Here is a 25,835-nt window from a genome sequence, read left to right as displayed (position 1 = left end):
AGAACCAAAATCCTGAGTAACCCTGCCCAGGACAGTTCAGAACCGAAATTCTGAGTAACCCTGCTCAGCACAGTGCAAACCAAAACCCTGAGTAACCCTGCTCAGCACAGTGCAAACCAAAACCCTGAGTAACCCTCCCCAGCTCGGTGTAAATCGTTGGTAAATGGGGCTGTGTTGCAAAGTCTGCGATGCCGAGGGCTAAACGAGACACCCAGCCAGGTGGGGAAGTGCACAAACCTCTGCTGTCAGAGCATCTTTTGGGGTGTTTCCTCACATTATTCAGAGCGTCCAGGGAGGCTGATGAGGATGTGCTTGTGGTCCTCAGCTCCCAGACGCCCAAATTTTGTCACTGCTGGGCAGAGTTTCCTGCGAGCAGACAGCGCTGGCTGCAGCACCCCAGGAATTGCTGCCTCCGTGTCCCAGCCGCTCCCTCCCGATGCCCTTGGCATCTCTGGCAGTCTGCTGGCAGGGGACACTGCTGGCTGTCACCCGTCCTGGAGCGGGGAGCTGAGGTTTTGTGCCCGTCCCAAGCCCCCCGTGAGGACGGGGCCGTTGTGTGGCAGCTGCTGCCGCCGGTATCCCCTGGGCTGCGGCTCCTTTCCAGCGGGGCTGGGAATGGATATGGAGGAGATGACGTCTCTTCCCACCGAGCGGGGAAAGGGAGGGGGAGACGGGGACGACGAAGTTTGGCCGCGAGAACTCCGAGGAAAGATGTTAGAGCCGGCCTGACGCTGGCTTTTTCTCCCTTTATCCGCCTCTTCGAGCTCCCAAACCTCCCGGTCCCAGCGGGGCTGGCTGTCCCCAAGCTCTGCCAGCTCCAGGGGACACAGCCAGCTGCAGGCAGAGGCTCAGGCAGGAAGTTTTGGGAGTTTCTGCAGGCAGCGGCTCAGCTCAGCCATCCCCTCACCCTCCCGGCGATGCCGAGCTCCGGCAGGAGGAGGAAAGTCGGAGGCAGGCTTGGGATAACGGGATAACGGGAAGCGATGCCTCTTTCCGAGAGCTCCTATCTGCCACCCGCTGCCTTTGTCCTGAGCCACGTCCTGGGCATCGCCGGTGTCCTGTACTGGAGGAGCCGGAGCAGGGAAGGTAGGGGTGTGCTAAAATGGCCGGCATGAGCAGGGACACGGATTGTTTTCCCTCCCCAGGAGCCGCACGGACGGGGACGGACGGGGACAGACGTGGCCGTGCGGAGGAGGGAGGAGGACACGGCCGTGGGGAACCTCAGTGGGCTCTGAACCCATGTGAGGAGGGGGAGGCAGAGGTTTGAGCGCCTGAATTTGGCCTCAGCACCCATTCCTGGCTAATGTGGGGCTGGGGGTGACTGGGGTGAGGGGGTCTGGCTGGGGATGAGGTTGTTTTTTGTCTGGCACAATCCCACGACACGTGGCTGGATTTTGGGTTGGCTCCCACCCCTCTCCGTGACACCAGCACCGGCAAGACTCAGCCCTGGGAGATTCTCCTGGAGCTGGCACTGCCTCACCGAGCAGCTGAGGCTGACCCTGCCTCAGTTTCCCAAAATAGGGCTCGCACATGACCGCCCAAGGAGGGCGAGGATTCATTACGGGGCTGTGGAATAGCTCCAGGCCCCAGACGAGGTCTCGGCAGCTCCTTCTCTGTCCCGACCTTTTCCCCCTGGGGTTTGTTTGTTTTGATTCCTCGCTCTTTCTTCCCAGCCGCGCTCGTTCTCGCCTGTGCCTCCGCATGGGGCCCTTTCCCCGCGTCCATGACCGATTCCCTCTTTTCTTTCCCTTTTTCCATGCGAAGGGGCGGGACTGCGCAGCCGGGCAGCGCGCACAGACATTTCCCTGGATGCTGCTTTGGGATGCTCTTCTTCCTTTCCCCCTCTGAACCACTGGGGAGTTGCACAAACATGCAGAATGCAGCCTGTCACCCACTTAAACCCAGCCTCGCTGCAATTCCTCCTGCTGTCCTGCCCACTTAATTAATCTCCATGGCTGGGCAGTGTTGTCCAGGGATGTTTTTGGCTCCATTTGGGGACCTCTTGGATGCTTCCCAACTGGATATCTCTTCCCCATGCTGACCTGCTGCTTCATCCTACTCGGAGGGATGTTTCCCACCCCCAAACCCACCTGTTTTGGAAAAAAAATCCTGGAGTAAATGTTGCAAGCAGCGAGTATATTCCGTATCTGTTTTATTTCAATGCTTTTTCCCAGAAAAGGGCAGATAAAGCCCAATCCTGGAAGACCAGCATCATTTTGCAGCAGGTTTTTCTCTCTCTGACGCTCACCCAGCTCTGCTGAGCATCTGCCCTGCTCTCCTTTGTGTCACCACCTCTCAGGTGTCTCCCTCATTAAATATCCGGGTGTTGGATACTTTTCCACCGCAGGTATCTCTTGTGCATTCTTCCAGGCTGAATCAGGCTCCGTTTCCTCTCCCTGGGTGAAAGGCTCCGTAAATCCTGCCCTGTTGGCTCTGTTGTCATGATGGATTATGTCAGCTCTCAAGTTGGCAGCCAGCATGTTTTAAATACCTTGTGCTCCTCAGCCAGACAGACTTTTTTGCATATTCCCCCCTCTCAAAAGCCCCCTGTGCGTTCTCGTTTTTTGCTTGCTTTGGAGGGAGAATGCTGGGTTTCAATCCTTAAAAATTCGGAGTTTTTAAAATAACCAACCCCTCCTTTACCCCATGGCTGGCTCTTGTTTAATCCCACTTTCACACTGAGTGAAAAAGTGTTGGAGAGATCCTGGAGATCTCTGCAAGATCATCCGGTGCAGCGCCCTGTCTGATGTCTCCTGCCTTCCTTTGGATTTAACAGCAGGAGAAAGTTTGGGAGCCACTTCCCAACTTTAATCCAGGAGCTGGTGGGCAGCATGAAACCCCCTGGTTCCCTCTCAAAGATGGCAAAAAGCCATCCCAGGGAGGAAAAGGCCATCCCAGGGAGGAAAAGGCCATTCCAGGGGGGAAAAGGCCATCCCAGGGAGGAAAAAGCCATGCCAGGGAGGAAAAGGCCATTCCAGGGGGGAAAATGCCATCCCAGGGAAGAAAAAGCTATTCCAGGGAGGAAAAGGACATCCCAGGGAGGAAAAGGCCATGCCAGGGAGGAAAAGGCCATGCCAGGGAGGAAAATGCCATTCCAGGGAGGAAAAGGCCATTCCAGGGAGGAAAAAGCCATTCCAGGGAGGAAAAGGACATCCCAGGGAGGAAAAGGCCATCCCAGGGAGGAAAAGGCCATCCCAGGGAGGAAAAGGCCATTCCAGGGAGGGAAAGGCTATCCCAGGAAGAAAAATGCCATTCCAGGGAGGAAGAGGCCATTCCAGGGAGGAAAAAGCCATCCCAGGGAGGAAAAAGCCATCTCAGGGAGGAAAAAGCCATCCTAGGGAAGAAAAGGCCATTCCAGGGAGGAAAAGGCCATTCCAGGGAGGAAAAGGCCATTCCAGGGAGGAAAAGGCCATCTCAGGGAGGAAAAGGCCATTCCAGGGAGGAAAAAGCCATCCCAAGGAGCTCTGGGTGTTGGTGGGATGAAGAATTACAAGCCAGGGTTGGGATTAGGGATGGTTCCTGGCCAGGCACCTTTTATCCTTCTGGTTCCTGGGGCTGGGGCTGGACTTTGGCAGCAGCTGAGGCAGGAGGAGGCACACAGGGATGGAGTGTGACAGCGAGGTGATGATGGAGGGGAGATCTGGGGGGGAGCAGCAGCTCCTGGCCGGACGTGTCGGGAGCTGCTGGGGACAGACAGGCTGCCAGGACAGAGGGAATTGTCTGTGCAGGGCCCTGTGGTGCTGCTGGGGGATTCTCTGGCACCCAGCACCTGTGGGAGCCATCCCTGTGCTGGTGGAAAGTGCCTGGGGATGCTGGGGTACAGCGGGATGGGGAGTGGGAGGTTTTCTGGGTTTGGAGTGCTGGAAAGCAGCTGCTGGGCAAGGTGGTGCTCCTTGTTTCCTTTCACTTGGTGAACTCAACAACAGAGGAAAACTCCCAAAATGTGCTTTTCCCTGCTACCCACCAGTGCTCCTGGAGCTTCTGGGGGGGGTTTGTGCTCCAGTGCCCCAATTCCTTTGGGATCCCCATTTTTGGGGATGTGCTGAGCTGAGTTCTGACGAGCAGTGTCGGGACAGGAGGCGGGGAGGGAATTACACCACGTGTGGCCCTGCAGAGGCTCGTGGTCTCTGTTTGCTGGTGATGTTCCCTGTGTCACTGCAGCCTTTTCTCCATGCCCTGTGTGTGAGGGACCTGAGGCTCTGCACTCCCTTTTCCTGCCACTGTCTTTGGAGAGGGACAGATTTTCCTTTCCTTTTCCCCCATAATCTTCCCTCTGGCCCTGCCCTTCCTGCCTGTGCCTCTGCTGACTGTCCCTGCTTGGTGACAGGGTGGTTTTTGGTGGCTGGGGCCAGCAAACCTCTGCTAGACCAAGGAGAGGACGAGCATCAGGGGGGATTGCAACAAGTTATTTGTCAGGGTGACTCTGGAAAAGATTAGCTGGGCAGAGATAAGCTTGCAATGCCTTAATATTGTTAGTAAGCAGTAACCAGCATTATTATTAGCTCAGCTGATAGCGCGGGTCCGGGCTGGGGAGGTTTAATCTGGTGAGAGCCCGGGAACCACCCAAAGGAGGTGAGTCAGGACAAAAAAAAAGAAAAAAAATCTGGATGAAAACCCCCGAATTTCTGCGGGACATGGGAAGAGGGATCTCGTGGAGGAGCCTCGGGGCTGTGGGCAGCCCTGGGATGCGGCTGCCGAGCGTCAGTGTGGGACCGGGTGACATCCATCCGTCCATCCATCCATCCATCCCTCTGTCCCCGTGTGCCATGCTTGGGGACACGCTCCCACCTTCCTGGGCTCCTCTCGCTGCCCAGGCCGGGGCAGCAGCCCGCAGAAGGGCTGCAGGGGGGATTATATTTAGAAGAAGAGGAAGAGAGGCGGTGATAAGGCGGCCCCCGTTATCTCCCCGCGCTCCGGACCCGGGACATGATTTGGGCAGAAGCCGCGGGCGGGAGAGCGGAGAACAGCCCGGCATTGTCCCTCCTGTCCCTGGTGCAATTAACTGGAAAACAAGAGGAGGGAAAACAAGCCAAGAGCCGGGCAGTGCCCGTGGCCGCATCCCCGGTCCCAAAGCCGGGCTTTGGGCAGCGGGAGCCGCACCGCGCTCGGCATCGCTCCTTCCCCACGTCCCGGAGGGAGCAGAGGCTCTGCCCTTCACCGCTGGGAGTTCTCCGAGCCGCCCTGCCGGCCACCGGCACGGATTGAGCGTTCTGCAGAGCCGGGAGCAGCCGGAGGAGCCGGGGACGGGCGGCGGCGATGCCGCGGAGGAGGAACGGGCGCTGCCGGGGGCACCGGGGGTAGGAAGTGGCCGGGTGGGAGGAGCTGTGACCCAGAACTCATCCGTCCACACCCGCCGGAGAACGGGAGCTGCTGCCAGAAGACCCTTCCCCGGGTGCTGCCGCTTTTGCCGGGAGCCAGCGCTCGCCATCCATCCCGGGCTGGGGCGATGGAGAGGCGGCTTCTGGCCGGGGAGAAGAGGCGGCTCAGCGCCTGCCTGGTGTGCCGGATGTGCTGCATCGGTTAGTACCCGCTGCCCAGGGCTTTATCCATCCCCCATGGACACCAGAGTAGGGAAGGGACCCGCCGCTGTGGCTCTGGAGGGGTCTGCTGAAGGAAAACCCCTAAAAACACGTGGGAGTGACACAGCTCCCTACGGCCGGCGGTGCCAGTGGCAGCTCCGTGGCTCCTGGGAAGCCGTGCCAAGGCTGGAGCCTGGCACTGAGGGTGGATGTGGCTCACCCCACGGGTGGTTTTTGGCACCTGGTTCCATTCCGTGGCCCGGGGATGGAGTGGGACACGGGGAGGTGACACTTGTGTCACCCTGTGCCACGTGTTTGCGGCGCTTTCGCAGGGGGAAGCCGCGGGGTGGGTGAGGAAGAGGAAGAGCGTTGGGTGGTGCTCTCCAATCTGCGTGGATGGAAACATCAGGAGGTTTTCCTGAGGGTCCCCGGGGCTGTGCAGGGATCCCCAGTGACACCCAGGGGGTTCTGGGGCTGTCCTGGGGAGCCTGGCCTGGGAGATGCTGGTTTTCTCATTTTTCTCCTTTATTGACTTAAAACCAAAGCAAGGGGTGCTGCTGCCTGGTAGACCCTGATGTCAGGGATGACCTTGATGTCAGAGATGTGTTTTGGGTGAGCAGGGCTCATCCTTTCCTGAAATACCCATGGGGCTGGAGATGCAGTGCTCGGGGTTGTGTGCCATGGGCTGTGCTGGGGATCTCTCTGTGCTCCAAGACGATGCTGTTAAACCCTGCTGGACACAGGGCTGGCTGTCAGGGCTGCTGGGACCCCCCCTGCCCTGTGGGACCATCTCATTTCGCCTGTTTGCCGGTGTTTTTTCATCTGATAATATTTTTTCATGGAGCAAAAAGCCTGCCCGGAGCTCCCCCATCGCTGCTCGGTGTCACCACAAACCTCCCATCCCGTCCCCCTGCCACCCCTGGGGACCGCGACCCTCTGGGGATGGCACCCACATTGTCACCCTGTCACTCAGAGCTGCCAGTGTCCTGCCAGGGCTGAGCAGTGGGACAGAAATAACCATTAAATCCTGGCAATCCAATGAACCAAAAATCCAGTGACAGAATAAGCTGCTAATTGCACGCGCTGGCAGTGCCCTGCCAGGACCTGTTACGGGACATCTGGGCCTTTATGTAACACCCCAAAGCCTTCCAGGAGCGGGCAGGGGAGGGGGACACCCTCCCAAAATTGGGCAAACTTCCCCTCCAGGGGAGGTGGGGAGGCACAGAGGGGATGAATTCCTGGGGTTCACTCGGTGCTGCTGGCTGTACCTATCCCAGTCACCCACGCTGCTTTCGTTGAACACCGTTATTCTCAGCAGAGAAAAAGCGATTTATTTTATTCTCAGCCACATTTCCCTGCCCTGGGGGACATGCTGGAGCCACGTGAACAGCCCCATCCCTCACCATTCCCTGAATAAGCCGCCTCTGTTCCCTGTGCCGGCGTGGGATCCGTGCTGGCACCGCCGGCGATCCCTCTGTCTCTTCCCGTCATTTCAAAGTCGTTTGAGTTTCTGCATGAGAACCACTGACCAAGAGCTGCCTTTGTCTCCTTTTGACAGATGAACGGGACAGAGTCCAAAAGAAAACCTTCACTAAATGGGTCAATAAACACTTGATGAAGGTAAGAGTCACGGATTCTGTTATAAAGACACCAAAATGAGAGTCTTGCTGTCTGTTTCAGCGCGGATAAATGCCTTTTTAAAGGTTTTTAATTTTTGTTTTTAATGCTGGGACTGTTTGTTTTGAGTGTTCAAGTGAGTCAGAGCAGAGCAGGATGTGCTGGAAATGTGCTGGAGCCTTTGGAGGGCACTGTAGCATCACCACACAGCCTTTTTATTACCTTTCCCTCCTGGGCACCTGATCCTTGCTTGACACGAGTGTTGTGCATCCTGGGGGAAAGGAGGGGATCCTGACTCCCTCCTCCAACCCCCCTGCCAGGAAAAATGGGCATTTTTGTCCTTTGAAGGATGCTCCAGGGTGGAGATGAGATCCAAGGCACCACGAGGTGCCTCCTGCTTTCTTGGGTGGGTTTTAATTAATTCTCCATATTTTTTAGGAGGGAAAAAAAATGTTTTGAGCACTAGGTGTCCCAGCTGTGTTTTCCTGCCAGCTTTGCAAAGCTCTGTGCCAAGCTTTTGGCTGCTTCCTAAACCTCACAGAGGAGGGGAAAACAGAGAAAAATCTTGAGGCTGCTGGGGGAAAACATCCGGGAATTGCCAAGAGGGTGAAGCCCCAGGACAAGGTCTGGGTGCTGGGGGAAGAGAAAGCTGCTGTGCTGTGGAAAGCTGCTCTGGGAGCAGTTTTGGGAGATGCTGTGAGGAATGTGAGGGGTTCAGGAGGGGACACTGCCCTTCCTGCAGTGTCTGGGGGTTACCTGGGCTGCAGTTGGGATTTTGGGTGTGAAATTGGCAGCAGCTTCTGCCAGGCTGTTTGGGAAAGGGGAGGATGCTTTTCCTGGGGATAATTTTGGCATCACTGATGGCTTTTCCCCTCCCCAGGTGCGCAAGCACATCAATGACCTCTATGAAGACCTCAGAGATGGCCACAACCTCATCTCCCTCCTGGAAGTGCTGTCTGGAGTGAAGCTGGTGAGTCCCCAGGGCTGGGCAGGGATTCTGGGGTCACCCTAAACCCTCTCCATCCTCTCCCTGCTCCCCTTCACCCCCAGCTGTCTTTTCTCACACCATGGTCTCAGTTTCAAATGTCTGTCATTGTTTCTTTTATTATTATGGATATTATTATTTACTATTATATTTTTCAGTCTATTTTTTATTTATGGTTTTTTTTTTAACTCAAACCCCTGCTGCCCAGGCTGGTCCCTCACCTGATTATGATGCCTTGGGTAAAGCCCTCTTCTTGCCAAGTTTTACACGCCTCCACCTTCCAGATGTGGCTCCATATTTAAAATCTTTTAAAGTATTAAAAAAAAAAAATATTTAAAAAAATTTAAAATTTAATTTAAATATTTTAAAAAATATTTAAAAATTTTAAACAGCAGAATTTGACCAAGAACTGCTTCTGTGCCCAGCACTTTATCTCAGATCTGACACTCCTGCCTCATGCTCAGCTCCTGGCTTTGTAGCAGTCATTGGTGCAAACCTCTCCCTGCGCCTGGAGCATCGTGGAGTTCCCCCTCCTTCCTCTCCTCCTCCTCCTCTTCCCTCTCTGACTGACACATTCCCTCAGCTCTGGGAAGATCCCGATTGCCGTAGCACAGCAGGAATTATTTTAGTTTCCCCCCCAAAAATAGGATCTGGGCAAAGATCTCCTACGTCCCTCCGTACCCTCCGGAGACGCCAAATCGGTTTTTGTGGGGGCTGAAAACTTGGATCGCTCTACTTGTGATCCAGACAGCTTCCTGCTCTTCAGCTTCCAAAACCAGGAGGAAATTCCAGTTCTGGAGCCCCAGCTGCCTTCACCCCGTGCTGTTGCTGTCTTTTTTTTGGGTTTTGTTTTGTTTCTCCTCGTGCCTGGGTGTCACATTTTGGTTTCCATTCTGTGTCCCTGCCGTGCCACCCTCCCGTCCTCCTTAGCCCGTAGAGCCGCCAGCTCAGCGGAGCCTTCGCCTGGTGACAGCACCAGCCTGGTGCCGTGCGAGCAGCGAGGAGGAGGAAGATGATGATGATGAAGAAGTAGGTCGAGCCTGCCCTGGCAGTGCCACCAGACAATCCAGCGCCGTCCCAGCGCTCCCATCCCCCCGGGGTTTGGGATGAGGGCATCCCCGAGGGTGCTGTGCTGGTGTAGGGCGGTGTTCCCGGGCTCTGGATTGTCTGTGGGGTCAGCCTGCAGGGCAGGGCACGCCACCCACTCTGTGTGACAGCATGTGTCCCCTCCACGGGGCGGGAGGGGACAGGGACGGGTCCCTGAGAGGGCTGCACACCTGGCACTGCATGGACAGGCTGCGGGCACCTCCTGGCATCCTGCATGGGACTGGGGGTGGGAGCGAGCACAGCACAGCCCCAGCTGAGGGTCTGAGCCCTCAAAATGTGCCCAGATGAGTTTTTCAGCCCCTGTGCTCGGGGTGACGATGCCCTTGTGCGGTGTCACCTCCCTGGAGCGGTGCAGGAGGAGCTGGAGCAGCTTCCCTGCAGCCCTGGGGATGTTCCCCTTGGCAGGGATGGCTCTTTCCCTTGGCAGGGATGGATTTTCCCCTCGCAGGGACGGCTCTTTCCCTTGGCAGGGATGGATTTTCCCCTTGCAGGGACGGCTCTTTCCCTTGGCAGGGATGGATTTTCCCCTTGCAGGGACAGCTTTTCCCCTTGGAAGGAAAACTCTTCCCTTGCTGGTACAGCTCTTCCCTTCAGGCTGGAAGAGGAAGGTGGCTCGGAGCACTTGGGGTGTCCCAACCGTTCAGAACATGGTTGTGGGGTGTGTCCCCTCACCATGGTTGGAATTAGATGGAATTCGTTGGAATTAAGGTCCTTTCCAACCCAAAGCTCCTGTGGTTCCATGAACATCCTGGTGATTCCTCGTGTTGAGGCTGGGATTTGGTTTTGGGTGTTGCTCCTCTCGCTCCTGCTGATTGAAAGCCTCCCATCCCCTTTCCCTGGCTGTGGCTCAGCTGTTGGACACCTCTGGAAATCCCAGGGTGTCCCACGTGCCCCTTCCCAAGGGATTCAGAGGTACCTGGAGCAGCAGCCATGTACAGGAAGAGCTGGAAGGGATTGTGCTGAGGTCAGGGTTCCTCTGCCATCCGTGGGGACCTGCAGTCGGTCCCTGCCTGAGTCCCCCTGTCCTGCCTCTGCTTCCACCTGGACAAGTTGGACTCTGCACCTCTTTTGAGTCCATCTCTTTTTTCTGAGCCCTCTTCCCAGCTTCTCTTGCTGTCCATGAGCTGGGCAAGATCCTGCCTTGGGATCCCAGAGGCTGGACACAGCAGAGGTCTGGATCTCGGGATCTTCCCACCTCCACATCTCCCAGCAGGGCATTTTAACCTTCTCCCAGCACGACTGTGCATAGCAATGACCTTTCCTACTGTGGAAGAAGGTAGAGCAGGGTGTGTGGGGGCACAGGGGGTGACAGCAGCACACTGACAGCTCCCAGGGGGGGTCACTGTGCATGTGGGGTGCTGCCAGCCCAGCCCCACCAGCCTGACCTAAAAGCGCCGCCCGTCTCTTGCAGCCGCGTGAGAAGGGGCGGATGCGCTTCCACCGCCTGCAGAACGTGCAGATCGCCCTGGATTTCCTGAAGCAGCGACAGGTAAGGGCTGATGAAAGCTCATCCAGCAGAGCTGGGTGTTTTGAGGAGTCTTTCTGTTGTCTGAGGCTTTGGAAGGAGTCGAGTGCTGGGGTGTGCCTGTGTCTGTGGTGCTGGTTGAGGATGGCTTTTCCCTGCGGGTGTTGTGTCCCTCTGGAAACCACCCCTGCACACAAAAAAAAACCACTGGGAAAAAAGGACCTAACCCCAGCTCTGAGAAGGGGTTGGCAAATGTCACTTCTGCACCCCAAAAGCCTCCCTGGCAGATCCCAGCTGTGGGGATGGGTGGCTATGGCACACACCTCGGGGCAGGCACTGTGTGGCATCGCCCCTCTGGATATCAGTATGGACTTTTTATCCCTCACTTCTTGGAGGACAGGCTCTCTCCACCAGGCTTTTGGGAGCTGCTGGCCCCTCCTCAGTGCCTGTGCAGCTGGCAGAGAGCAGCCAGGCTGCACAGCCCTGGGCAGATCCTGCCTGGAGCAATGGGATGCATCCCGAGACTTGTTGGCTGTGCAGGTGGAACCCTCGCAGCCCCGGGGGCCGGGTGTCCTGTTCTGCCTGTTGGGTGAGGCTCTCCCCTCTGAGATGCTCCCAGATATGCCAGGGTGATGGTGATGATGATAAATGGTACCAGTTCATGCTGAAGCAGAGACTTTTCTCCCTCACAGCTGGCCTGAGGGCACGGAATAAATTGGAGCACATTCCCTACTCGGGGGAGCTGCTTCCAGCCCCCCTCCTCCTCCTCCTCAGCTCCTTGATAGAGACATTTTGCCAAGGGCTCTGGGGAACTTGTTTCTCCACTTGGATGAAACAGCTTTTTCCTTTGAAGTGTGGTGGCCTTGCTGGGATGTCTCACCCCAGACACTCCTGCCAGGGAATGATCCGTGGGGTCCTGTGGAGTGGTGAGAAGCAGGGGGAAGAGTGAGGGTGTTCCTGCCTTCATCAGAGCTCGGTTTTGAGCCCAGGCTGGAGTTAAAGCTTGGTCATCCCCTTTTCCCCCTGCTCTCTGTGCTCTGTAGCTGTTCAATTATGCACCAGTGCTCGGGGCTTCAGGGATGCTGCTTTGTGAGCTGAAGTAAAGCCATTAAGTGCTGGGAAAGCACTTCTGGATGGAGAGCGCTGGAAACATGGAAAAACCCCAGCCAGGAGATGAGGTGGCATCTCTGCCTCTTTGGGATGTTCCTGTGTGCCTGCTCCTCACCCCTGGGGGTGCCTGGGGTGGCCCTGGGGACAGCGTGGTGGGGGACGTGTCCCCCTGCTCTCCGGGTGAGGCTGATGGGGAAACTTCAACCCCCTTGCCTTTTTTCCAGGTGAAACTGGTGAATATCCGCAACGATGACATCACAGATGGCAACCCCAAGCTCACCCTGGGGCTCATCTGGACCATCATCCTCCATTTCCAGGTAGGACATGGAATTTCCGTGCCGGAGGACGCGGGGCGGGCGTCGGGAGCGCCTTGTCTCTCCGGGGCAGTGGAATCTCTGGGTTTTTTTGCATTTTCCATGGTGATGTCAGCACATGGATGGGTCTGGAGGTTCATGGCAGTGTCATGGGGACGTGGGAGAACAGCAACACCCTCTCCTCATGTCATTTGCATAATGAAATCATTAATGATGGGTTGTGAGCCTGGCCTCCCAGGGTTGTTGGCTGTGGCTGTTTGCTCAGCTGGAGGCTCTGGAGCAGAAGAGCAAATTTGGAAGGGGCCATGGGCTGTTATCCCAAGGCAGTCCCAGCCCTTTGAGTGGTTGGTGTGGCCCCAGAACTTTGGGATGGAATGTGTCAGCTGGGTGACAGCACAGGGGTGGGACAAGCACCCCGACCTGGGGCTGTCCCCAGCAGTTGTGTGCTAGGGATTCTCATGGGAAAAAAAGCGAGTTTTGGGTCTTCAACAGCTTCAAATGATCCAGTTGTAGCTCTGATGGCTTCAGGGGGTGACGTGTGGCCATCAGTGGGTTGGCATTTGGGGTTTGCTGGGAAGTGCTGCTGTCAGCAGCTCTGTGGGAACGAGCCTGTGGGATCTGCTGTATCCCAGCTCCTGCCTTATCCCTGCTGCCATCTTCCAGACAGGACTAATGCTGGCTTTGAGGCTCCTAAGGAAGATTTCACTGGAAGATTGTGTTTTTTGGAGGATGGGCAGTGCCTCAGGGAGAAGCTTTTGGGGGGAGCACGGGGCTGAGCTGGGTGTAAGGCTGCTGACGAGGCTCTTCCCAGCCTTTGGCCTTGGGAATCAGCCGGGGTCGAGCAGGCTGTGGATGCTGATGAGTCACTGTCATCTCCGGTGGGGCCCTGCTTGTGGCATCTTGTCCCCGCTGTCCTTGTGGTCACCCTGCCCTGCTGCACCCTCTGTTGTAGGAGAGGGACATCAGGAGGTGCTGGTTTGGGGGACAGGGTGGGTGACACGGGATCCCTGCCGCTGCCCGTGAGCCTGCGCTAACGGGATTTTTTCTGGGGTTGTAGCTCCATTGTGAACCTTTTAATCTCCCGTGTCCCAGTGCTGCTGCCTGGGGGCAGGCGGCTGGGAGAGCCCCGGGAGAGGTTTGGGGTGGGATGGTGTCGGTGTGATGATGAAGGGGATGCCCTGGTGCCCCGGGGGCTTTTCCCCGTGCCCTGGAAGCTCTTGTGGTCACTGGTTTCCCTTAGTCATCTTCTGGATTTACTCCGTTTCCTCGTTGGATGTTTCCCTGCATCCTGGGGCTGAGCTCAGTCCCAGCTCATCTTTACACCCCCCTGCTCCCCAGTTTTCGTCTCACCCCCAGTTTTGGTGCATTTTACCCTGCCCTGGTCCCTCTGAGCTGGCAGGCGGAGTTGGGGTGCTCCGTGCTCCTCAAACCCGTGCTCTGGGCAGCATTTGGGGCAGGAGCCACAGGACTGGGACCGGACTGGGACCGCACTGGGACCGGACTGGGATGGGCAGCACCACGCTCCTGTTCCTGTTGGGACCCTCTGACCGCGGCTCCCTGAAGTGATGCCGGGTCCCCAGGACACCCCGAGCTCTGTGCCCCAAACTGGCTGAGCCTGGCAGCAGTGTGGCCACGTGAGTTGTGCTTTTGGGGCTCCCGGAATTAAGAATTAAGGAGCAAACCTCCCGAACTGGAGAGAAACAGCCCTGCGGAGCCGGCTGCCGAGCATGCAGAGTCACTCTGACTCCTCCCCGCTTTTTTTTCCCTTTTTTTTTTTTTTTCCCCCCATTTCTCTCCCACCCCTTCCTTTATTCTACCTTTTCCAGCCTTCCTTAGGTTTTGTGTTTTATCCCCGTCTTCCCCACCCTCTCCCACTCCCCTCCTCGCTCCGCTGCCTGATTCCTGCTCCCTGTTTGTGTTGGCAAGGGCCGTGCTCCAATTACCTCATATTTGGAGAGAAGGACGCCGCAGCCAATCCCCGCTCCCTCTGCTTTTAGGTCAAGTGATTTCTGAACTGCAGTGAGATGCTTTGAATTTGTCTTCTCGCGGCGGCCAGGCTGTAAGATGGCTGTCTGGAGCGGTGGTGGCAGGGCTGGCGGGAGGGGACAGCGACAAGGGGCAGTCCGGGGAGCGCCGCGCCTTTGAGCCCATGAAGCCCGGGCTGGGATTTATCCGGGAGCCGGAGACTCGCTCAGCTCCGAGCAGGAGGAGATGGGGAATTCGCTGGGCTGCGTTAAAGAGCAGAAGGAAAAAGCCGTGGGGAAGGCACCGCTGTCTCCCAAAAAAAGGGTGCGCTTCAAACGGAGGCGGAGAGGGAAGAGGAGAGCGATGCCGGAGGCAGCCCCGCAGGAGGAGCCGCCGGCGCTGGAGGTGGCCGAGGATGAGGAGGCAGCCCCCCGGCGGGAGGAAGGAGAGGAGCCCTCCGGCCGGGACCCCGAGGCGGCGGCGCTGCACCCCGGCATCATCGTGCAGGTGAAGGAGCGCTTCCAGGGGGAGGTGCAGAGAGCGCGCCTGGTGCCGGAGCCGCAGCGGCCGGGTGTGGCGGGAGCTCCCCGGGAGGAAGGCACCACCGTCATCGCCCGCCTGCTGGAGAACCCGGCCGAGAAGGACTGCGAGAAGGCCGTGAGCCGGCTGGTGGAGCTGCAGAGGAGCGGCAGCTGCCGGGCCGTGCTGCTGCCCCTGCGCACGGGCACCGATGGCCGTGCCGGGGGATTCGCGTCCGGCCAGGAGGCAGCGCCCGGCCGGGAGCCGGAGGCCGGCAGCGCCCGGGATGCCTGGGGGAAAGGAGGCAGCGATGATCCCGGCTCCAGCGCAGCATGGACCTGCTCCTCCTCCGCGGCAGAGCCGGGCACCGTGTCCGAGCTGTCCACGCCGTCCCCCATGGTGGATCAGCTGGAGAACCCCAGCGTGGGGAGAAGCTCGGGGCTGTCGCTGTCTCGGGCCGGGGAGGGAGATGGACACGGACTGCCGGCTTCCCGCAGCCCGTCCTCCTTGAGCGGCAGCGCGGCCCGGAGCTCCTCGGGCTACGGCAGCGACCGGCCGGCCAAGGGCACCGCAGCTGGTGGGACCACGGTGTCACCCTCTGATGGTGGCCTCAGGCTCGCTCTGGAGGGCCGGGCTTGGAGGGGGAGCTCGGGGACAGCCGGAGCAATGGTCAGTGTGTGCGTGTGCCCTCGCCCCCTTTCTGGAGCGGGGTGGGGGGACCGGTGGACTCCAAATCCCGGTGGCTCCTGGGCACGGTCATTTCACCGAGGGGCAAGCTCGTGCTGAGCACGGGAGGCAGGATGCTGGGGCAGAAAGCTCCTGAAGTCTTTTCCTGAGGATCCCTTGGGGACTGAGCTGTCCTGTCCCCTGCTCCTGGCCCGGGCAGGCTGGGAGTGGCAGTCCCTGGGTCCAGTGGCTGCTGTCACCAGTGGCACTCGGGGCTGCTGGCTCAGGTGTGAGTTTGGGGCGTCCCCTCCCTGCTGCCCGTGCAGGATGAACAGCAGCAGGATGAAGATGGAGCCGTGGGGGCACTGCCTGCTCCGAGGGGTCTCCAGGAGGGGATGATGCTGTGTTTTGGAGCCTGTTGCTGTTGGTGGTCACTCTTTTGGGGTTGACAGCGTGGGAAAAGGTGCCCTTGGGTCTGGCCAAGCTGTGAATGCCCCGGGACAAGCGTGTGGTTCGAGGAGCTGTGGCCCTGATACTTTAGCCAGGTTGGGACCAGTGTCACAGCCACCCTGCGGCCTTCAGCATCCTGCCACCAGTTGCTTGATGCACCAAGCCGATGCAGGAAGGGCTTGTAAGGGTTTGGCCCCAAGTCCTGCGAGTTTCCACTCTCTTTTCTTGCTGGTGCCTCCCTAAATCTTTGTCCTGTCACAGACATGTGAAGAAAGGAGGGTGGAGCTGGTGCCGCACCCTGCACCTCCGTAAGCACATCTCCAGGAGAGTTTCCTTCAAGGATGCTCTCAGGGAAGAGGCCCAGTGGTTGGAGAAGCCCAGTGCTGTGTCAGGGATTAAAAATAAAGGATTTCTCCGAGCTGGGTGCTGTGAGGTGCTCTTGGATGGGCAGCACTGCTGGAGAGCCCAGGTAGGGCACAGCTAATGGGTGGGTTCACAGAAAGGTTCATTCTGCTCTTAATTAAGAGCCATCAAGTAATTAATAAAGGGGTGCTGAGCAGAGGTTGGTTTGTGGGTCCTCCCCTGCTCCCTGCAGGTCCCATCCTGCGTCCTGCTGCTCACCCAGCGCATCGTCCCATCCATCCCAGCTCTGCCGGCTCCCGACATCCCTGGGGAAAGCCAGCCCCGGGGCTGGAGGAGTTAAAGGCAGCTCTGGCAGTGTGGCAGCAGCTGACAAAGAGCAGTTTCATGTGTGATGAGCGTGTCAGGCTGGAGAGGGAGGTGAGCTGCAGCATACCAATTACACCGGCAGCATCCGCCCCGCCGGCGGGAGAGACGTAATCCCGCAGGTCCCTGTCTCCTGCCTGCAGAGGGATGTCTGACAGCTGGGACCTGAGCGGTGCCAGCACCCAGCTGGGTGTGTTTCGAGGAGGGATAAAGCTGCTGGGTGTGTTTTGAGGAGGGATAAAGCCGCTGGGTGTTTTCAGGGCGGTGGGTAGGGCTGGGTCCTGGCACAGCTCCCCGCAGTGCCGGCAGGAGGAATCCGGGGAGCAAACAGCCTTTCCCTGGGCACCCCGGAAAATCCAAGTGACTCCCCTTTGTCCTCCCCTTAATTGAGGGGAGGTAATTGTGCCAAGTGAGGAGCTGGAGGGGGGTGGTGAGGAGGATGCTGTGCCAATGAGGGATATGCTGGCATGCGGGGACACGTGCGTGGCGTCACGTGCCAGTCTGGGATTCACAGCCAGTCCTGTCTGAGGGGTCCGTGACTGTCGCTGTCCTTTGTTGGGAACTGGGTCACAGCACCCCCTGCCACCAGCACCCCCTGGCACCAGCGAGGCAGACAGGGGGATGTCACATCCTTCCCTTTTCCCCCAGCATGGAGCTGCTCCATGGCAGGTCAGGCAGAGGCCGCCTCTCCGAGCGTTCTCCCGCTTCTTAAGTTGGTATTTTTTACAACAGGATGCTCCAGGTGGAGCTCCCCTGCCACACCTGCAGCCCAAACAAGAGATATTGGTGGTGGTCCGTCCTCACTGCCCACCCTGGGTGCTGCTGGCTGGGAGTCACTGTTCTTGCAGGAGCTCTGGGTGCCTGAGGGTGCTGGGGCTGCTCGTGGTGGGTGCTGGGCAGGGGGAGTGAGGGTACAGGAGGTTGCACAGCGTGTTTGGGGCAGGGAGAGGCAGGAAGGGACCTGCCTGGAGCCTCCTCTCTCCAGGACATTGTGTTCCCAGCGAGGTGTGTTCCTGTCTGGTGGGACAGGGATGGTGTGGAGGGAGCGGCTCTGGCGGTTGTTGGGGCTGGGGTTTGGTGTTGTCAGCTCGTGTCCCAGCTGGGCTGGGCTCACCAAGCAGCACCTGGTGCCCCTGTGAAATGGGCTTGGCAAAGGTCTGGCTGTGCCTGCTTGGCTCTCCAGCCCACCCAAACCACACCAGGGACCCTTCCCATGTTCCTTGGCCACAGCGTCCCCCTCTCCCCCGTGGTGACCACGAGTTCCCTCCTCCCCTTTGTGGTAGCCAGGTCTGGGGCAGGTTCACAGAACCTGGATGTGCCTGGTGGAGCTTTTCCTGCTCCTGCATCCTCCCATGGCCGTGCTGCTTCCTTGCAGATCTCCGACATCTACATCAGTGGGGAGCTGGGGGATATGTCAGCCAAGGAGAAGCTGCTGCTGTGGACACAGAAGGTGACAGCAGGTTACATCGGGGTGAAGTGCACCAACTTCTCCTCCTGCTGGAGCGATGGCAAGATGTTCAACGCCCTCATCCACAGATACAGGTGGGCAGGAAGAAGCAGTGGGGAGGGTCACGAGGGTGGGAGGAGGGATGAGGGTCTCCCAGGGGTCCCTGTCCAGCGCTGTGGTCAGATGTCAGTGCTGGGGGATGGGGGTGAGGCTGGGAGCAATGTCTTATTTACCTGGAGATATCTCTTCTGCCAGGTAGCTGTGGAGGGGGGGATGCTTGGAATGAGCAAAAAATGTATCAGGTTGCAGGAAAAAAAATCTCAATGAGGCTGGGGAGAGAAAAGCTGTTAAACTCCTGAATGCTGCAGTGGTTATGTGGCAGCGCTGCCCTTTCGCTCTCCGTGAACAGATGGAGCAGCACTTCCATCTCTGCTTTTATCCAAGGATCTCAGAGGTCTCCTGAGCAGCAGTTAAACCTCTCTTGGTTCCTTCTTCCCTTCCTGGGACCAAGAGGTTTTTCCTTGCAGCCTGAACCCCGTTCCCAAGCTGGCTGAGCCAGGGAAGTCCTGCAGCCCAGGTCTTGGAGAGCCACCACGCCAGGGCTGGGGCTCAGACCAGCCCTCGGAGCCACCCACGGCAGCAGTGCCCACCCAGGACGCTCTGCCCCGGCCCCCTGGCGCTGGTTGTGACTCTGGGGCATGTCTTGCAGGCCAGATCTGGTGGACATGGAGAGGGTGCAGATCCAGAGTAACCGGGAGAACCTGGAGCAGGCCTTCGAGATCGCCGAGCGCCTGGGGGTCACACGGCTGCTGGACGCCGAAGGTGGGTGGCCGGGGCATGTGAGGTGTTAGCCTCTCTTCCCACTCCTTTTCCTCATTGCTTTTCTGCTCCCCTCTTGCCAGACGTGGACGTCCCCTCTCCGGATGAGAAATCCGTGATAACTTACGTGTCTTCAATCTACGATGCCTTTCCCAAAGTCCCCGAGGGAGGAGAAGGGATCAGCGCCATCGTAAGCACTGCTGGGAGGCTGGGACAGTCATTTGGGAGGCACCTGGGGGCTGTGGGTAGGGTTTGGAAAAGGGTTTTTTTCCCCCTGTGGAAAAGGGGGAGAGGGAGGAAATCCCTGTTACGGTGTGGGAGCTGCTGGCCAGGCTCTGCAGGAAAAAAGCTGAGCTTCCAGAGAGCAGCTGGCAAGGAGGATCCTCCTCTTCCTCCTCCCTGTACCTGGGATGGCATCACATCAGCCTGGAGCTTGTCTGTGGCACCTCAGCTCCCTCTCCTTTATCCCCACGGAGATTTGGCCAGCAGCAGTGTTGGTAAAGAGCTGTCACCCCACAGGAGGTGGATTCCCGGTGGCTGGAGTACCAGAGCCGCGTGGAGTCCCTCATCTCCTGGATCAAGCAGCACACGATACTCATGTCAGACAAATCCTTCCCCCAGAACCCCGTAGAGCTAAAGGTAGGTGCTGGGCAAGGTTCCTCCTCGCTGTGTCCTGTGTCCAAGGCTGAGGGATGGGTGGTGGCATTGCCCAGGGCGGTTCCTGATGAGCCTTTCTCATCCCAGGCACTTTATAACCAGTACATACACTTCAAAGAAACTGAAATCCCGGCGAAAGAGCAGGAAAAAGGACAGATAGAGGAGCTCTACAAACTGCTAGAGGTAAGGGTCACAGTGGCTGGTGGGTGGGAATGCTGTGCTCTTTTAGCAGGACTAAACTGTGCTCAGTTCAGGCTTATTTTGGAATGGAGAAGTGGGAATAACCCTCGGGATAAAGGAGGCAGCGAGCAGCACGCTGCAGGAGCGGAGGCAGAGCTCCTCTTCCCTCGCTGTCATCCCCAGCCAGCTCAGGGGAGAGGTGGGAAATGCCATTCTGCTGATGTTTCCCCCAGGTTTGGATTGAATTTGGGCGCATCAAGTTGCCCCAGGGCTACCACCCCAACGATGTGGAGGAGGAGTGGGGCAAGCTCATCATTGAGATGCTGGAGCGTGAGAAGCTCCTGCGGCCGGCGGTGGAGAGGTCGGTGCTGTGCCCACGCCAGGGACATCCCCTGCTCCTTCCTCTGGCCACAGGGACATCCAAAACCCCCCTCCCACCTCCCTCTGTCATTCCAGGCTGGAACTGCTGCTACAAATCGCTAACAAAATCCAGAATGGTGCTCTGAGCTGTGAAGAAAAGCTCACCCTGGCGAAGAACACGCTACAGGCTGTGAGTGGATTTCCCCCTCCTGATTTTATTGATTTATCTGTTTTCCTACTCTTTTTTTTTTGTACCCATCTCCTTCCCTCTCTTCTGCCTGGGGTGATGGGTTCCCCCAGACAGTTTTCCTTTCTTTTCTGCCCTTGAGGCTGTCCCAGAGGTGCTGTAGGGGAGCTGGTTGATATTTGGTGATGCCCAGATCACCTTGAGGACAGGGGGATGGGGAATGGTCTTGTCCTCTGGGAATACAGTGAGTGGGGCTGGACATCTGCAGAGCTGCTGGTGTGGAGGAGACCAGCGCTTCTGGGAAAGCCTGTTGAATATTTTTATTATATAATGAGGCTTAAAACCCCCAAAATCTGTTTTATTTGCCTGGCAGAAAGGACTCAGTGGCAGACCCAGGTTTCTGAAGAGGTTTTCTTTGTTATGAGGGAAAAGAGATGTTGGCTGAAAGGGTTGGGAGCTAAAAATGGTGATTCCATCTATTCCTGGAAGCTTCCAGCTCACCTCCCAAAGTTTCTCTAAAGGGCTTGGGTGTGGTGTGGGGGGATGGATTCCTGCTCCTGTCGAGCTTGTGGATCCAAAGGTGTTTCCAGCCTCCAAGCTGGGCTGATGGTGTGTTCTCCCTGCCCCTCCTGGGCTGAGGGGACACAGCCCTGAGTGTCCCATGTCCCCTCAGGATGCCGCTCACCTGGAGTCGGGCCAGCCGGTGCAGCACGAGTCGGACGTGGTGGTGTTCCTGCAGGAGTGCGAGGTGCTCATCCGCCAGCTCCAGGTGGACCTGCAGATCCTCCGGGACGAGAACTACTACCAGCTGGAGGAGCTGGTGTTCAGGTGACCTTCCCCAGGGGCTGCACCTCCCCTCTGAGCGGGGCAGGGAGGGAGGACATCTGCTGACCCTCTCCTTGGCTCCCCAGGATCATGAGGCTGCAGGACGAGCTGGTGACGCTGAGGCTGGAGTGCACCAACCTCTACAGGAAAGGTCACTTCTCCACCCTGGAGCTGGTGCCCACGTCCACGCTGAGCACCACACACCTGAAGGGCGAGGCCCTGACCAAGGGGCTCCACACCTCCTCGGCCTCCTGGTTCCGCAAGCCCATGACCAGGACGGAGCTGGTGGCCATCTCCTCCTCCGAAGATGAAGGCAGCCTCCGCTTTGTCTACGAGCTGCTGGCCTGGGTGGAGGAGATGCAGGTGATTGCTGGCCCAAACCTCCTGCCTGTGCTCAGGCTGATGTGGGGAGCTGCCTCAGGCCTTTTCCTGCCTTTGTCTGTGAATAGTTGCTTTGATGGTTTGTAGTTTTTGGAGATCTGAGGCTTCTGTCTGGAGCTGGGTTTTGTCTCCTGTGGTCCTGCTGGCCAGTGGGGATCAGAGGAGCCCTTCAAAGCGGGAAGCAGATCTGTGCTGGTGCACTCACTTGGTCTTACGTGGGTGGGAAGCTTGAGTAGGCTGTCCCAGAAATATTGAGTGGCTTAGGATCTTCCAGCAGGACTGGGAGGTGTTTGTTCCCTCTGGGAGGGTCCCTGGCATCCTTTTGAGGGCAGAATGAGCAGTGCTGACTTGAGGCTGTTGTTTTCAGATGAGGCTGGAGCGGGCAGAGTGGGGCACTGACCTGCCGAGCGTGGAATCCCAGCTGGAGACCCAGAGACACGTCCACACCAGCGTGGAGGAGCTGGGCTCCAGCGTCAAGGAGGCCAGGATGTACGAGGTAGGCTGGGGGACACCGGGCATGGCCCCACCTGGGGGCTGAGCACATTGGGATCGGCTCTTGTGGGTCACATTCCTGGGACAGAGGTGATTTTTAAGGATGGAGCTTCTGAGTGGATGCAGCGCTGCCCTGAGCCGTCCTCCCCACCTCCCCTTCCTCAGGCAGAGCTGGGGAGAGATATTTGGGGATGGGGTTCTGAGTGCTGCTGTCCTGTGATGGGTGACAGGAGCATTTCTCACCCTTCAGGGTAAAATGTCTCCGAATTTCCGCGCCAGCTACACGGAGACGCTGGGCAAGCTGGAGACCCAGTACTGCAAACTGATGGTGAGTGAGCTCCCAGCGCTGCCCTGGGCTCCAGTCCTGCCCCAGGGCTGGGAAAAGGGGGAAAAACCCATCAGCTATGGAGCAGGGAGGAAGAATAATAAATAATTCTTCGTGCCCAGGAAACCTCGAGCTTCAGGCTGAGGCACCTCCAGAGCTTGCATGGATTCGTGTCCCGGGCCACAGCTGAGCTGATCTGGCTGAATGAGAAGGAGGAGGAGGAACTGGCCTACGACTGGAGTGACAACAACCCCAACATTGCAGCCAAGAAGAATTATTTCTCGGTGAGTGCTGGGAGGGCAGGCACTGATTTTGATCCCTGGTGGAGCCCTCAGCTCCCAACAGAGCCCAGTTCCTCAGGCTGGATGCTCCCTGCCAGCTCACTGAGCTTGCTGCTGCTGAGCAGAGCTGATGGAAGCTCTCCCCAGAGCAAAAAGTGAAATGGAAGTGTCTGTTCAATTGAATTGCAATCAAAAAGGCATCAAATGATGTATTTTTAGCATTATTTTGGAGCTCAAGGCGTCTTGAACTAGTGCTGGCGAGGGGGGTAGGTCTGAGCCAAAGAGGAAAATTGATTCCTCTTTAAAGCAGTATAAACAAATTCCCATTTTCCACAATCACACTGTCTGGAGCTGAAGAGGTCCCTGGGCAGGTTTCCAGGGTTGTTTGGCACACAGATGTTGCCAAATTAGAAGATGACTAGATTACATGGACACAGCTCAAGGTGTGGTGAAGAGAAAGTTTATTTTTCCTCCCAGGATTTATAGGTTTCTAACCCCAGCCAGGGATGGGATGGTCAGGATAACACTTTCCCACTGCACTGGCCATGAGAGATGCCCATCACAAGACGTGGAACAGAAAGAATGTACACATATCTATGTTTACAGTCCCTGTCCTGGGAAAATCCTTAGAAAACCATGGCAGCAAGCTCAGAAGCTGAGTTTTCAGGGCGACACACAGCAGGCAGATTCCCGTTGGGAACGGGGCTGGGGGGCCCTGCTGGATTCCCTGGGATCTGCTGGTGCTTCCCACAGAACTTCCACGCTGGGACACGTGGTCTGAGCCAGCTCCTGGAGCTGAGGTCTGGACTTTGTGTCCCTCCTGCAGGAGCTGACAGCAGAGCTGGAAGAGAAGCAGGACATCTTCCGCTCCCTCCAGGACACGGCTGAGCTGCTCTCCCTGGAGAACCACCCTGCCAAGCAAACCGTGGAGGTGAGTGGCAGAGCTGTGGGGTTCCTGAGGATCAAATCGCCTCAGCTGGAGCTGGGAGACTTGTTTTCCCACCCCACAGCACCTGGTGAGGTGTTTTTATGGTGGCAGGATGTCAGTGCAGCGGTGGAGCTTTTTAATTTTGGGAAGTGGCCGTTCCCAAATAATCCCCACCTCTAATTAAGACACACACAGGGCATGAACCTTTCCTGCAGTGAGGTGATGGCCTTGGAGCCACCCAGGCTTCCAGGGACACTGTGGTGGTGAAGCAAAGGGCTGTGGGAACCTTTTCCATGGGGTAAAAGCAAACCTGCTCCTGCTTCTGGCATCGTGGCTGTGTGAGACATGGGGACACTGAGACAGGGTCTGCCACCTCCTGTGTCCAAACCCTCCTGGCTGCAGACAGATTTTGGTCATTTCTGTCCCTCCCTCCAGCTCCTGTGTCCCTCCTGGCTGTGAATGCCCTTTTTCCAGTGCCTTTTTCTGTGTTTCCCACAGGCCTACAGCGCTGCTGTGCACAGCCAGTGGCAGTGGATCAAGCAGCTCTGCCTGTGCGTGGAGCAGCACGTGAAGGAGAATGCTGCCTATTTCCAGGTATTTTGGACCAAATTCCCCTGGTGCCATGCACTGAATCCCACTCCATGAGCTCACTGTGCTGCTGTTCCCCTTGGGGGAGAGGGAAGGGGGGATTTGGGCTTTCTCTGGGGGATCTGTTAGCTGTTCCTTGGGGGAAAACGGGATCGGCTTCCTCTGGTCATCCACGTGGGATGATCCTGCCCTCGCAGCTCCAAGGCCAGAGCAGTGCCAGGAGCTGCTGGCTGAGCCTTTGGGGTGCTCCTTGCCTGCCTTCAGGCTCCTCAGGGGGTTTGTCCAGGTTCCTGTGAGCCCCTTTGCCTTGGCAGTTCTTCAGCGACGCGCGGGAGTCAGAGACGTACCTGCGGAACCTGCAGGACTCCATCAAAAGGAAATATTCCTGCGACCACAGCACGAGCCTGACGCGGCTAGAGGACCTCCTGCAGGACTCCATGGTGGGTTCTCTGACATCCCACCACCCTGCTCTGCTCCAGCAGCGTTGCCTGGGGCTCCTCTTGCTTCTTCTGAAGAGACCTGAGCTCTTCATCCCCACACTTTGGTGGGATGTGGTGTGCTCGGCAGTGATTTGGAGCTGCAGGCTGTGCTGGCCCCAGCTGTGTGGCACAGCTGGAGTTGGTCACTGTCATTTAGAGTGTCTGTGTGTCCTCAGGGTGAGGAGCAGGCAGCCTGTGCAAGGTCACAGCCTGACGTGTGAGCTGCTCCAGCCCCAGCCGTGCCCGTCCTGCTGGAGCCCTGCTGACAAAGGGCCCGGAGGATGCTCCTGGCTCTGCTCTGGGGCTGGTGGAGATCTGCCTGCCCTTTATCCAGCCCAAATCCTGTGTTAATCCATCCTGCTGGATGAGGGGAGAGCCAGGGCAGCCTGGCTGTGCCAGGGGCTGATCTCTGAACACGTGGCCTGGCTTAGCTGAGCAGAGCACAGCCCGGGCCGTGGCACTGTCACCTTCTTGCCTGGTTTGGCCTGAGAAAAAACCACCTAAAAACAACCCCCGAGGAGCAAAGCATCAGCTGGTGTTTGACACCAGGCTCAGGGGAGGATTTGGGCTGTGGCTGAAGTGCTGGGCTGCGGTGGCAGGGCCAGGAGGTGACACTGGGTGTGACAGGCAGGTGCTCCCAGTGCCCCAGGGTGTGACTGGGCTGCCCTGACTGGGGGTGATGGGTTCATCAGCGCTCTCCTGGGGGCTCCCCCATCCTCTCAGGGTTGTCCTGGCCTGTCTCTGGTGCTGCCAGGGTGTGGAGCAGCCAGCCTGGCTCCTTGGGAGCCCTGGAACACCAGGTGCCACCTGGGGTGGGAGAGGCTGTTGTGGGCAGCCAGAGAGTGGCCACAAAGCCAGGATTGCCCTGAGCTCAGCTGTATTTCTCTTTCTTACCTAATAAGTTAAAGCTGTATTTCTTCCAATCATGCTCCCTGGGACAGGCACAGGTAGTTTATTTAATCATTTATTCTTTTATTTTTTTATTTTTATTTTTATTTTTTATTTTTTGGGTTTTTTTAACCATTAAATTCTCCTCCACTGCTGTGGCACACTAACCAACCCCAGGGTACCGAGCATGAGGGAGAATCTTTTCTGGGATCCTTTTTTTGGAAACCTTTGGCACAGCCAGCAGGGGCTGGGCTGTCACTAATCACTGCCAGTGCTGTGATCCACACATCTCCACCAGTGCCAGAGGCTGCTCCAGGGGAGCTCTGCCTCCATTTCCCCCCTGGGATGGTCCCACCACCAAACCCAGCAGGGATTTGTAGGAATCACCTCCAGCTGGCAGATTTCTGCCCAAAGCCAGAGGCCTGTGCCATGGCTGCACCACCAAGCCCCTTCTCCTGAGGTGTTTTATCCCCATAATTCATCATTCCCATCTTCTCCTGGGCTGTTTTACCCAATAATTCATCATTCCCACCTTCTCCTGGGCTGTTTTACCCC

General features: G+C 57.6%; 1 protein-coding gene across 1 annotated transcript in view; it reads left to right on the top strand.

Moving 5' to 3' along the window:
- MACF1 (microtubule actin crosslinking factor 1) overlaps nucleotides 1-25,835 on the top strand; it is a 156,033-nt gene that overhangs the window by 27,879 nt on the left and 102,319 nt on the right. The window contains exons 2-20 of the mRNA XM_033519639.1: nucleotides 7,078-7,139; nucleotides 8,017-8,106; nucleotides 10,640-10,717; nucleotides 12,028-12,120; nucleotides 17,819-17,985; nucleotides 18,600-18,712; nucleotides 18,793-18,899; nucleotides 19,229-19,348; nucleotides 19,454-19,549; nucleotides 19,780-19,907; nucleotides 20,003-20,096; nucleotides 20,767-20,921; nucleotides 21,005-21,281; nucleotides 21,667-21,795; nucleotides 22,042-22,119; nucleotides 22,239-22,400; nucleotides 23,224-23,328; nucleotides 23,824-23,919; nucleotides 24,228-24,609. Coding sequence (XP_033375530.1) covers nucleotides 7,078-7,139; nucleotides 8,017-8,106; nucleotides 10,640-10,717; nucleotides 12,028-12,120; nucleotides 17,819-17,985; nucleotides 18,600-18,712; nucleotides 18,793-18,899; nucleotides 19,229-19,348; nucleotides 19,454-19,549; nucleotides 19,780-19,907; nucleotides 20,003-20,096; nucleotides 20,767-20,921; nucleotides 21,005-21,281; nucleotides 21,667-21,795; nucleotides 22,042-22,119; nucleotides 22,239-22,400; nucleotides 23,224-23,328; nucleotides 23,824-23,919; nucleotides 24,228-24,609 — 2,532 coding nt within the window. The remainder of the gene's footprint in view (nucleotides 1-7,077; nucleotides 7,140-8,016; nucleotides 8,107-10,639; nucleotides 10,718-12,027; nucleotides 12,121-17,818; nucleotides 17,986-18,599; nucleotides 18,713-18,792; nucleotides 18,900-19,228; nucleotides 19,349-19,453; nucleotides 19,550-19,779; nucleotides 19,908-20,002; nucleotides 20,097-20,766; nucleotides 20,922-21,004; nucleotides 21,282-21,666; nucleotides 21,796-22,041; nucleotides 22,120-22,238; nucleotides 22,401-23,223; nucleotides 23,329-23,823; nucleotides 23,920-24,227; nucleotides 24,610-25,835) is intronic.

Source organism: Parus major, chromosome 23, assembly GCF_001522545.3.
Source record: "Parus major isolate Abel chromosome 23, Parus_major1.1, whole genome shotgun sequence".
Taxonomy (NCBI): Eukaryota; Metazoa; Chordata; class Aves; order Passeriformes; family Paridae; genus Parus; species Parus major.
The sequence above is the reverse complement of the archived record's forward strand: the minus strand, read 5'-3'. Positions and strand labels throughout refer to the sequence as shown.